The following is a 12,980-nucleotide window of genomic DNA, read 5'->3' as shown; positions in this document are numbered from 1 at the left end:
GAAGTAATACAAAGCAACAATGGGGGGAAAAACTATGCCAGAAATATTGATTTAATAAAGGCATCTTTCAGGAAATGTTTCTTTCAGGAAAGAATTAAAAAACATATAAACATAATTTTCGGTCTGCTTCCCCTCAGCTAAGTGTGGGGAGTTTGACGCATTTTAGATGGGCGGAGTTAAGAGCTGTCAAAACCAAAGACAACGACCTCAGGTTTTCAACACGATAATAGATGACATGTGGAGCATTTATTTACAAAGCCATAGATTACTACAATAATTGATCCCCAACAATAACTTGCAATATTAATAGTAATAATAATTATAACAACAACAAAAACAAAAACAATGACGATAATATTAATATTAACAATAATAGTCTAGATGAAGAAGATGGGTATGTTGTCATATTCGTTTTTCCATACAATTTCCAAAATCATTCAGAAATGTTCCAGAAGCAGTGACAGTCAAATGTATCTTCAGCATATAATTACCTGTGTTATGTCGTCATTGTGTTTCCCATGGCTCAGTAATAGGGACAAAATGCTGTCCAATAAAGTTTGCAGAATTTTCCTTCTGTTGTCAACTGTTGCAAAGCATCAGTCCCATGAGTAATAAGTGGATGCATGCATGTCCTTTGCCTCCAGTTCAAGCTCAGAGTGGACTTTCCCGTTCCTTTGCCTATGTTGTTGTGACTTTGAGAAGTTGTGCCTGCCTCTGAAAATGCTGGGTCTGGGGCAGTGTGTTTTTTCCCAAGGAGATAAATTTGCATGTCTCCCTCCTCAACACTGGAGGAGGAGGGTGCCAAGGAAATCGTAGCTACTGTTAGCTAAACAGAAGGGAAGTGTTTTCTCTGGGGCTTTTTTCTGACTCCATGTTGATACTGACATCATCTTGGGTCTGAAGAATCAAAGACCTGAGCATAAAATCCCTAATTCAAATCTCCATGTGTCTAATGGCACAGCGTCACATGTTTTTTTTTTTTATGTTTTAATGCATGTTAGCAAACTTTATCAATAGAATCTCTTTGCAGATTTTTTTTTTTTTTTAGAAAATATATCTATGAAAATGTACGGCAAGTTTGCCTTTGAGTCTGTCTTTGTTGTAATGGTCCACTCATGTCTGTATCCTGGAGTCAAAGTCCATTTTCAGCAGTGACTGTGCAGTCTTTGGCCAGTCAATGTTCTTTTAGCTCAGTGTTTTCACTGAATTGTTACAGGGTGACAGGGACATACAGTACAGTCTGTTATTAACTAATAACCTGACAAACTCTCACTGACCCCCCCCCCAGAACACAAACACAAGCTATACGTTATATTAACGTACATCACCCCTGTCCCCACTGCGTTACATTAACGCACTCACCCCCCTACTGGACACTTTATCTGGACACTTTACTTTATTCTGGTCACTGCACTGTTGTTATTTATCTTATCTTATTTTTATTTTTATTCTTATTTTAGCTTTTATATTCTACTTATTTGTTATCAAAACAATAGCACCTTCAGACCACAGCAAATTCCTTGTAATGTATGTTACTTGGCAATAAACAGTTTCTGATTCTGATTCTGATTCTGATAAACACACCAAAATGTGTATCCTTGGAATACACCTTTTCCAGTCCATCCAGAAGCCCTGTTCTTCCATGGAGATCATATGTTGACCAAGAACAAAGCGAGATCACCCAAATCTTTACACACATAATATAACATTGCATGATGTGTTGTTATTTATCAACTAACCAGAAAAGTAATGACTTCACATTACTGTGAAAATCTTAGTGCTAGATGAGCTTTGAGCACCCCTCAGGGAAAAATGAACAATAGCAGCATTTGTTTCGCTAATAAAACTATTGCTTGGAGTCCATTGTAAAGGCTGCAGAGGCTATGTATTTTCCTCGGACTGCAACACAAAAGCTGTTCCGTGTTTTGTGCCTGTTTTCTCCGACACTAAATGAGATTATGTATATATAAGGCTAATCACACATAGCATCTAAAGTGGCTTCCAGTAACGCACAATGTTTGATTTCCATTGTTTGGATCAGAATAGCCATCGCAGCCATTGGGTATGCGACAGCGGGACATGTGTACCACCCACTGTGAGGGCCAATACTCCAGTGGCTGCATTGTGCAGCAGGAATTCATATTTGCAAACATTGCAAACAGATTACATCAGCGCACTGATTTAGACAGGCCCAGCATAGGTTAACCCTGACTGACCAAAAGTCTCCAGTCAGAGAGGAATAAACAACAAATTCCAACAATAAAAAGATCAAACAAAATAGCAAATTCAACTAAATTGATCACCCTCTTTTGTTTTTTTTTCTATATATACAAACACAATCAATCAGATCAATCTCTAACTCTACGGTATCTCTGCACATTTGAATGACAATAACTTATTCACTCATTACATGGACATGAGTGACTGTTTAAACCCACCATGAATTGGTCTTATGCAACAGACTCCAGTGTTGTACGTGTTGTCAGGTCACTCAGCAGCTCTTTTTTTTGCCAAAGAATGTTGCTAAGTAAAAGGAAACTCCAAACAAACTTTTCCTCACGCTGACCTGAATGTTAAGCAGGGAAATATAAAGCAGCAGGCTGCAGGGATATAGCAAATATGCCAAAGCAATGTCATTAAAAGACCTGATCCAAGAATTTCTATTCTGACAGTTGCTTATCTACATACATATTTTTGAAAATAGCAGTTTTCTTTAACACACTCAAAAATTAATTGTAAAATGGTTCCATTTTTGGTTGTACAACATGCCTCCTAAAAGGAACTATGTTTATCTCTGGGCTTTCCCAGGACATGTCATTTTCAACAATAGTGTCAAAGCTGGAGAGATACAGCGAGATATACCATGATGGTGAAACAATGACACAATCTAAAAAATGATGCACATTTCACCCTTGTTTCCTTTCTGCCATGATAGATTGCTGAATAGGTATTTATGATAAGTTCTTAATAAACTCTGTGTCAATAGTTGAGATCATCGCATGTGGTTTACTGTAAAAGTATGCTGTTTCTGACAAAATCATACCATCGGGAAGACCACATCAATTAAACTAGAGACTTCATGTTATTGTGTGTATAGTGTGTATGATATTCTGCGAGTACATCATGTTGGAGGATGCCCTTAGCGGCGCATCTGCATATGTGTGTGGACATGCACCTGCACAGATGTAGCCTACACATTGCAACCTATCCACACTCCTATATACAAACGTGTGTGTGTGTGTGTGTGTGTGTGTGTGTGTGTGTGTGTGTGTGTGTGAGCATGCTTGCATTTCTGAAAGCAATAGGTCACTGTAATCCAGGTGAACTAAGCACAGGTAGTTTAAAGATTAAACAGGTGAAGTGCACAGTGAGACAGTGTACACAAAGCAGACCTTAATTCCTGGAACACACCAGTGGGCAAACCTGTGCTGTGCTTCATAGTATTAGATGAACAACAGGGAGCATTTTCTAAAGAAATGGAGGAATAGGATATGTGATGGCAGCGGTCACTATTTTAAGGCTTCTGTTCCATTACAATTCTTTAACTCTTCCAGGCCTTAGTCAGTTACCATAAACACAATTTTAAGACAAGTCACAGGACATGTGCGTGAGAAGCGGTGGTTGTTTCCAGAGAGCTATCCATACAAGGACAAAGTGTTGAATGGTGTGCGTGAGAGGGGGTGGCATTAAGCTTGTAAATAGTTATTTATCAATTCTATGCTATTTGTTGCTAAAATAACACTTCACTTTACTCTCTTATTGAACATGAGGAGATCAGACCAGACTCTCAGCGGTAGTCTCCGTTTTGCAGACTGACTAATTATGGCGTGTGTGTGTGTGTGTGTGTGTGTCCTGATAACATCCCGGCAGACTGGCCTCTAGCCAGCCATGGGCAAGCTCACCCTGCCGTTTGATGTCGAGGGTTGGCTCCAGGCAGACCAAGCATTGTGTCCCAAACAATGAACCCCAGACCCACTGAACTATAAACATGTCCCTTTGGGGGCGTTTTCCTCAGATTCTGTGCAGGAGACACCCAATGTCAGGAAACCTGACCCGGCTTTTCCAAATTTAGTAACTCTAAAGCCTCACATGCTGCTGACTTGGCATCCAAGATCGCCTGTCTCCTTCTCCAATAAGGTAATAATGCGCTTGGAATGTTGACTGACGCTCAAGTCTGGGGTGGAGCTCTTATTGCATCTTGTAAATCCAAAAATTTGGTTAAATTCCACTTCACTTAAATAAGTCTTGGCAAAATCAACGGTGGCATGGAAATGTCAGCCCCATTCTACAAAATACAGTCCTCACTCATTCCACTTACTGAGCTATGTATTGTTGCGTAACATTCAAACAATCTTGACTTAAGTAGAGTGTGGCCTAGTCATCGAGACCCTCCTTTATCTGGAGGACCTGGCCTCTATCTGTTTGCAACCATCTGCCCTACCGAAGTGTCCTTGAACCTGGGCATCAAACTCAGCCACAAGAACCAGAACCACACAGCCATCACTGCAAGTGACTTGCCCTGCAGTACCCGCTGTCCACCAGTTGTGGCCGCTGCTGAGTTTCCTCGGTGAGCAGAGGAGCAGAGTGTGTGTGAGAGAGGCCTTCCGGTTCCTCTGGCAGATCAGCTGACTCTGATGCTGCTGTCAGGAGACCTCACCAGCTGTTCTGAATGGCAACTATGAAAATTACCAAGCCATAGAAACGCAATTGACAGCTGTATTTTTGACTGTTAACGGCCACATTTTGTATTCACAGGTGAGTGAAATTGTTAAACAACAGCCATAAACTTCTGTGTTGTTGTTGTGAGCAAAGCTAACTGGCTAACGGTAGCTAATCCCTGCTGTCTGACCTTAACCATCTTTCCTTTTTTGCCAGCTTCGGTTTGTATGCAGCGCCGTTTAATTCTTACTTATGTCTGTGTAACGTTATTTAGCAGTCAGGGAAATGAAGGCATGTAACCAGTGTTGGCAACAACAGTAACGCCAGCCTGTGATAAACACTGCATGAGCTCCTGTTGCTAGTGTAGCATCATTTCATTAGCTCGCTAAGTGGTAAACAGTGAACAGCACTAGCAGCTTTGTGGAGCTCAAATGTAACTAAAGACAGGAGGTTTGTGAACACAGTGGTTTACCTTACCTTTACCTTTGCCTTTGCCTTTACTTCAGTGGTGCTATTGATAAAGAGTCAGACCCAGTGTTTGTCAGTGGTTTATTAACTGTTGAGCTGGATTATAACGCAGCACACATTAGTCTAAATACAGTTTCCCTGTCAGTTTCCTCTAGCTGCACCAGTGCCGTAACCATGACAGAGTTTTGGTTGATCTCTGCACCGGGAGAGAAGACCTGCCAGCAAACATGGGACAAAATGATGGCAGCCACCACGCGCACCAACAACCTCTCCACCAACCACAAGTTCAACATCCCAGACCTCAAGGTTAGCATGGATCCACAGGCTTCCCTGCTTGTCACAATCTCACATATTTTCTCCCAGGCACAGAGGCGTTACTTTGCGGTGATTCATCGATGGACTCAAGTAGTAGAATGTGGGCGGCATTTTCTTTCCTGCATGACTTTTTGCATGAGTTATTTTTCATCAATTTAAAAAAAAGAAAAGAAGTAATCTGATGGTTTGACATGTAAAAGGAGACTCACCTTTTGTATCCACTGTCAAGAATAAGCTGACTGTGTGTACGGGAAGCAGTCTCTACACGGATCCGTCGGCTGCATGTTGAAGCGTTGGTTTGGGGAAGTTTTCACCCGCCGAGCAGCTCAGCTCGTCTGGTTCGATTCCTCTCTGAGCTGAAGGTGAAGTAACCCCGCTGACCTTGCTGCCACATGGGGCTGTAATGTTCTCCTGGAACTGTTAGCGACGCATGAGCGGCTCTGGACAAAGAGGCGCCATCCTAAGCACATAGGGCCCCCTGGGTGTCACTGTAGGCGGACTGAACCCCAGATGTCACTGTTTAAACACAACCCTGCTGACCCCACTCAAACACAACCCAAATGTTAGAACTGATGACTCCGATTTGATTGACGTTTTGCTTTTTGTGTTCGAAAACAGGTGGGGACACTAGATGTCTTGGTTGGGCTGTCGGATGAACTGGCCAAGTTAGACTCCTTTGTTGAAAGGTATGTCTCTGGGGAATTACTGTTTTAGTGATTAAATTGTTATTCTATAGGGCTCTGATAATCATGGTCAGTACAGTCTGTGTTTTAAAGAGCATTAAAAAACGTCTCCTCTAACCTGTGCAGCTCTGCAGACTCTCTGATGTAGCCGGTTTACCGTTCCGTAATCCCTTCCCTTACCTTGTAACAATGAGGAATTTCACAGGGGCCTGAGGCTAACGGGCCTCGCAGTCTAAACTTGGCAATTTACAGTTGGGTGACACACCAGCAGCTCTTTCTTTAGTCATATTTATACCCAATGACTTATGCGCCGCGAGTGTGTTTTGAGCAGTCTTTTTGGAAATATTGACATCCAAAACTCACACACAGGCATTACTGGCTGAGCTCTGCTTTGCTTCCTCTGTAGACATTTCCAAGACTGTGAGAAAGACCAGTCTGGCAACACGGTTTCACTTGTTTGACTACAGCCTTTAATCCAGTTTCCGTCCAGCATATCTGGGGAAAGAAAGAACACCTAAACTACTGAATTCTTCAAAATTGCACCCATGAATGCATTTATTGTGTTTATTTCAATTTTGATTGGATTATTTTGTTGTCCTTTGTCATTATATGAACAATAACATTTTTTATAGGTAGTCAAAATTAAACCTAGGTGTCAGATGAACTTTTTAGGCATGAGATGTGACCTGGCTCTCGGTCTCTCCTTCACTACTGTAGACACAGTTCTGCTTTGATGTGCTGCTGAACGGTGTGGTTAAAAAAATCTTGAACTCTGCAAGTCTGCCATATTATGAATTGCTGTGTCAGGAAATTACCTTGACAGGAACACGTGAAAGTTTTTGGTCTGTGTGTATGTTTGTGTTAAATTTGGGGGATGAGGTCGCGGTGGTGTGCGGGGTGAATGTGCGGTTTGCGCTGGCTTTGTGCATGCAGTTTGTGTATGGCGGGGCGTGTTTTGATGTGTCCCGGCTGTTCACAGTGTGGTGAAGAAGGTTGCTCAGTACATGGCCGACGTGCTGGAAGACAGTCGAGACAAAGTACAGGAGAACCTGCTGGCCAACGGAGGTACGGTGACTGCTACAACACAGTGTGTCCCCATTATTATATTTTGTAAGGTGGATAGTGCAATACAAGGTTGACTGGGCAATGCTAATAACAACTTTATGCACACTCATGTTGTTAAATATTCTTTACAATCTTGAGAAAGAACTGACAACTGTTGATGGAGCAAATGGATAATCCAAATGACCAAAAAACACATTTTCCCACTTACCTCTTGTGTTATCTAACCAGATAATTCGGTTTTATTTGTCCGAGACACAGGTTGCAACAGTTTTCATTGGGACTATTTGTTTAGTAGAACGTCTCTCTAATGAATACTGTACAGTGAGATCTGTGGATTATCCAACAGGGACGCTGTTTTGCTGTGCTTTGGACACAACATGAGCCTGAAATTACCATTTTAGCTGTATCTCAAATCACTGTAATAAAATTGTAGCTTTGCCCCACTTCTATCTGACTATAATCGGATAGTACGCAGATAATAGCCTGACAGTTCTTTTGTTATCTCTTTTTCAGTTGATCTTGTCACCTACATCACAAGATTTCAGTGGGACATGGCAAAATATCCCATCAAACAGTCACTTAAAAACATCTCTGAAATCATCTCAAAGGTAGGTCTCTCTACTGTGTTTGTCAATATTTGTACACATATTTGTGTAAATTGTCGATATTTGTGTAGCCCAAAGGGGGGGGCAGTAGAGGGCTTTTAGGATTTTATTTCCCACTGGGCCTGTTCAGCCTTTGTGCACCTGTGCTACTCTAATATGCCCTGTGTCTTTAAAGAGCACGTTACGCTGTATTTTATTTGTCATTCATACATCATTTCAGCCATGCTCTTCACCTTTTACAGCAAGTAACCCAGATTGACAATGACTTGAAGACCAGAGCATCAGCTTATAACAACTTGAAGGGAAACCTGCAGAACTTGGAAAGGAAGAATGCGTAAGTAAATCACGAAGATGTAACAAAATGTGCAAGTCTAAATCTACATTTACGCTGAAGAGTTTTTCACAGGCAGTAACGTAGTAGGTATGACCAAACACGAAGAACAGTTTGGAAAATCTAAGTTAGACCAAAATGTGTCTTCCACGGCCTTTTCAACTCTCATCAAAGCGCCTTTTAGCAAAATATATCAACTTCTTTTAACTTCTTGTCCCTTTGGTTATTCCAGGCAGCTCCCCCTGTAACTGCACTGTCACACTAGAATTGATCAAACAAACCTGCTTGGTTTGAACTTATCCCTCTCTTGTATCTTTATTTTATTGGTTTAGGGAACTTAAAGAGAGATTTTCCAGTAATTTAGGAAGCGTGTTGCAGTGTGTCAGGAGGTGTGTGGTGTTTTGTTTGTTTGTTTGTTTGTGCTTATTCATGTCAGTCAAGCTTCAAGGGTCGCTGCCCATGTTTCCACGACCACGTTAGCATGCTCTGAAAAGTTACTGTGACTCTGAAATGCTTTGTCAAAGCTGTGGGCACCTCCTCTGCGTGGCGTCCATGTTATTGTAACACTGTCGCGTGCCACCAGGGGGAGCCTGCTGACCAGGAGCCTGGCTGACATCGTCAAGAAGGACGACTTTGTACTTGACTCAGAGTACCTCATCACTCTGCTGGTAGTTGTACCAAAGTGAGTATTACTACTCTGGTATGGCAAGTGTTGCAAGCATGTCTGGGTGCAAACTATTGGATTGAGAAACAAGTGGCAGCGTAATACAGGAGAAAGTTGAATGAAATGCTGTCTTAGTATCTCCTCGTCCTTTGTTTCTTGCAGGACGGCATACACTGACTGGCAGAAAACGTACGAAACCCTGGCTGAGATGGTGGTGCCTCGATCCTCAAAGTAAGTGACGTCGTCATGTCACATTAAGAGTTAGATGAAACACATTTTGATTTCATCTGTATTGTTTTTCAAACGTGTTATATTGAGTATTTATATTCCCACTGTGCTTTGAGGTTCATCTACAGTTTGCTATCCATCATTACAGCAGTATAACAAGTACCTGTGTTTCCCTCCAGTCTGCTGTTTGAAGACAATGACAGTGGACTGTTCAGTGTCACTCTATTTATGAAAGCCATCGATGACTTCAAACACAAAGCCAGAGAGAACAAGTAAGAGTTGCTCTACGGATCTAACACACACACACAATCATTGCACAGGACTGAACGAATCACAGGCGAGAGGTGTGAAACGTGTGCGCCAAGAGAAGATGAGCTTATTCCAGAAGAAGCCAGACTGCAAGGCTCTCGCTAAATATATTAACTGGGCAGATTCTTCTCACATGTTTCAAGTGTGAGAAGAATCTGAGCCAGTTCTCTTCGATACAAACAGAAGTATTCCTGATCAAGTGAAGCTGACTTCTGCCCGCTACGTCGGATTTCTAGGTTCACCGTGAGGGACTTCCAGTACAACGAAGAGGAGATGAAGGCCGACAAAGAGGAGATGACGCGGCTCTCCACGGATAAGAAGAAGCAGTTTGTAAGTGATGGAACAGGAAATTGTTTTCAAGTTGCGAATACTGTATTGTACTTAATGTAAGTAGGTACTGTGTAGTTTTCTCAGCCATTGGATTCATTTTGAGTACATTGTGAAGATTGAAATCCTGCCTGAGATAGGTAATCCATTTCAGGGAGGATTTAGTCACTTTATTTTTTAATGATGTTACTTTTATTTGTCAAAATGACCTTTTTGTCATGGTAATGGCGTCCGTTTCAAAGGTTTTCCATGTGGTAAATTACCGAACGAGCACTGTTTTCAGTAGGATGACGTACATTTAGAAGTTTCTCAAATTACAACGGTTGTTTTTTTTAGCAGACTGGAGGTCACCCCCCCTACACTGTGCTGTGTACAAGAAGAATAGTTAGACTGTGTTGGCTGTGCAGCCAGCAGCAGTCAGAAAACGCTGAGCACACACAAATCTTTCGGTGGTGTCACACAATACGAACTTGTTTCGCACAGAAAGAGAAATGTAGCTCTTTCCTTTTCTTTAAGACCTGTCTGATAAGAAACGGACGTTTTTATCTTGTTGGTCGCAAACGCATTCCTCTCCTGCTGTAACAGTGACGTGCCTCACTTCTCTGCAGGGCCCACTCGTGCGATGGCTGAAAGTGAATTTCAGTGAAGCCTTCATCGCGTGGATCCACATCAAAGCACTAAGGGTCTTCGTGGAATCTGTTTTAAGGTACTGTGATCAGAAATACAGTTTTTATATCAACCACACCTACGACAGCATTTGAGCTGAAGTATCATTTGACAGTGCTTGCCTCCTTTTTGTTGGCAGCGGTGGTTTCAAAGATTTTTCATGAGCGTATTTATGTAACGCGTTCCTCCAGATACGGGCTGCCGGTGAACTTTCAGGCCATGCTCCTGCAGCCGAACAAGAAGACCCTGAAGAAGCTGCGCGAGGTGCTCAATGATCTGTACAAACATCTGGACAGCAGTGCAGCAGCGATCATTGATGTGAGTACTTTGATAATATTGTGTGAAGGTTCTTACTATTGCATTTACTGCAAAGTCATAGCATCAGGAAAAACACCGTCTATGTTGCTTCAGGGTGTGCAACTATAAAAACCTCCTACTATGATTATCATGGCAGAATATATTTTCTCAGTAAGTATTTAAACCATAACTGAAATGATAAATACACTACAACATATTATAACATACAATACCTCCATGACTTATATAAAAACATGATATTAAGTATCTCAAACTTTTACTTCTTTATGCGAAAATACGTTAATGTGTTTTGGCTTTTCCAATATACATGAATACAATCCTTTGCAGTTATTTTAGATTTGAGTGTGCTGTCGTTGGGCACTATTCTCCCACAATGCAATGCACAAAGGTAATGGAGGGAGCTTCTCACAGCTGGAAAAGAAACATTGAATTGACATTCCAAGTCACAGTCACAGTCCAAAGACTCATATTGAATCATTTCCTATTAGTATAAGATGGTAAAGTATGTTGATTTTTTTGTTGTATACTAACTGCAAAAACAGTATACTATGGCGATAATGTGTAGTACATTCTATATAGAATTAGTATGTACAGTAATTTAGATTTGGGACATACCGATGAGTCTCTACTGCTGCAATCTCTGCTTCTCCTCCATCAGTGTCAGAGAATAACAGGTGCTCCTTCTCATGGCCATAGCTGGTTACTGCAAATGAAGACAACAACTACAACCTCTTTATATGCAGCCTATGCTGTGAACAAATAATGAATGTAAAAATCTGTATCGATTAATATCGCAGCCTTTTTTAAGATTAAATTTGATTTGTTTTGTTTTTTCCTCTAAGCACTCAATGCGGTGGTGTTTCCCTCAGAGCTCATATAGGTGGTGCTCTCTTCTTAGTATTGGAAACGGCCGCTCACACACACACACACACACACACACACACACACACTAACAGCCTGTGCTGTCTGCTTTCAGTCTGCGATGGACATCCCAGGCCTAAACCTGAGCCAGCAGGAGTATTATCCTTACGTCTACTACAAGATCGACTGCAACCTGTTTGACTTTAAAGTTTAAACAACTTTGCCCATTTTGTCTTTGTGTTGAGTGTTGATCAAGTTAGGTTCTCGGCACAAACCTCCCCCTCCTCCCCGCTGTCCGTCTCCCCACTGTCCCCCCTCTTCCCATCAGCTGCTTGAATGACAACGCTGCATGTTCATTCCTTGTGGTGAAAAGGCTCATCAGCAAGCTTCCACCACTTTTACAACCAAGGGACAAAAAGACTTTTAAATATTGCTTTTGTTTACAGTTTGTTTTTCTTCTCGAGCCGCGCAGATAATTAGCGTTTTTTTTGATGTGAAATGGATAAAGAGATCATTCTGGAGAGTTGTATATTTACTGTGTCATTCCACATGTGCTGGTGTGCATTGATAGATGCATCTTCTGTATTGGTGTTCAGAGATTTGTGTTTACATACGGGCAATGCTATCACTGTGCCCACGGCAACCAGATCTGGTATGTGTTTCTGAGATTGTGGGCTCACCCTTGCAGACGCTGTGTAACAAAGATGTTGTATGAGTGCGTGCTGTTGTCTCATGTTGTGTATATTTGTGTCGAAAGAGATCTATATCAGAGTACTGTGTAAGCCATTGATTGAATAAATATGATTGGATGAATAAAATCGCGTCAAATGCGTGTGATTTGATTTATAAATAACCACCGTATGTATATCATTTCTCCTCAGATTGTATTTAGATTGAACAGAACCCAGACTACTTTCTGAACATGGCGTGGGGGGTGTTGCATGGTGACGTGCTTGTGAGGGAAAATGAAGAAAAGACATTGTGTGCGGAGTAAAGAGAGGGATCCTGTGTGAAGCCTTGTGATGACTCATGATCATATGCACAGCCGCGGGCCATTTCAAGGAAAGTTCCTCTTTAAGCAGAAACCATTTGGAATCCACATAGCTGCAAGAAAAACACTCCAGCTTCAACATGGAGGACAGCCGGGGATACCAACCGCCGGCAGAGGGCGCCAAACAGACACTGTAGACGAGGTCCGCAAGTGTTGTGGTGCCCGCTGTTGCCTCGCACAAGCTGCTATCCAAATGTAAGCATGTGAAGGAACCAGCACATACTGTATGTATGCAGTAGTGGAAGTAAAACTATAGAAGTACTCGTTATGCAATGTGCCCCTGCCAGTGCTGTTGTTATATTATTATTATTATTGGTTATTATTATTTTATGTTGTTGCTGGTCAAGAATGCATCATGTTTTACAAAGTGATCACATGTTTCGTGCATAAAATCTGAATCTGAAGAGTAACTGGTGACTAACTGGGGGGG

The 12,980-nt window shown here is 41.7% G+C and overlaps 1 protein-coding gene across 1 annotated transcript; it reads left to right on the top strand.

Annotated features, from left to right (window-relative positions):
• The first annotated feature begins 4,632 nt into the window (after positions 1-4,632).
• atp6v1c1a (ATPase H+ transporting V1 subunit C1a) lies at positions 4,633-12,317 on the top strand. The gene is made up of 13 exons (XM_070911680.1): positions 4,633-4,755; positions 5,273-5,433; positions 6,061-6,128; positions 7,105-7,190; positions 7,704-7,798; positions 8,038-8,129; positions 8,710-8,808; positions 8,953-9,021; positions 9,198-9,290; positions 9,564-9,657; positions 10,263-10,360; positions 10,512-10,638; positions 11,615-12,317. The coding sequence occupies exons 2-13, from the start codon at positions 5,302-5,304 to the stop codon at positions 11,711-11,713; spliced, it is 1,152 nt and encodes a 383-aa protein (XP_070767781.1). The 5' UTR covers positions 4,633-4,755; positions 5,273-5,301; the 3' UTR covers positions 11,714-12,317.
• Positions 12,318-12,980: the final 663 nt, after the last annotated feature.

The sequence above is a fragment of the Enoplosus armatus genome, chromosome 9, assembly GCF_043641665.1.
Source record: "Enoplosus armatus isolate fEnoArm2 chromosome 9, fEnoArm2.hap1, whole genome shotgun sequence".
Taxonomy (NCBI): domain Eukaryota; kingdom Metazoa; phylum Chordata; class Actinopteri; order Centrarchiformes; family Enoplosidae; genus Enoplosus; species Enoplosus armatus.
The sequence above is the reverse complement of the archived record's forward strand: the minus strand, read 5'-3'. Positions and strand labels throughout refer to the sequence as shown.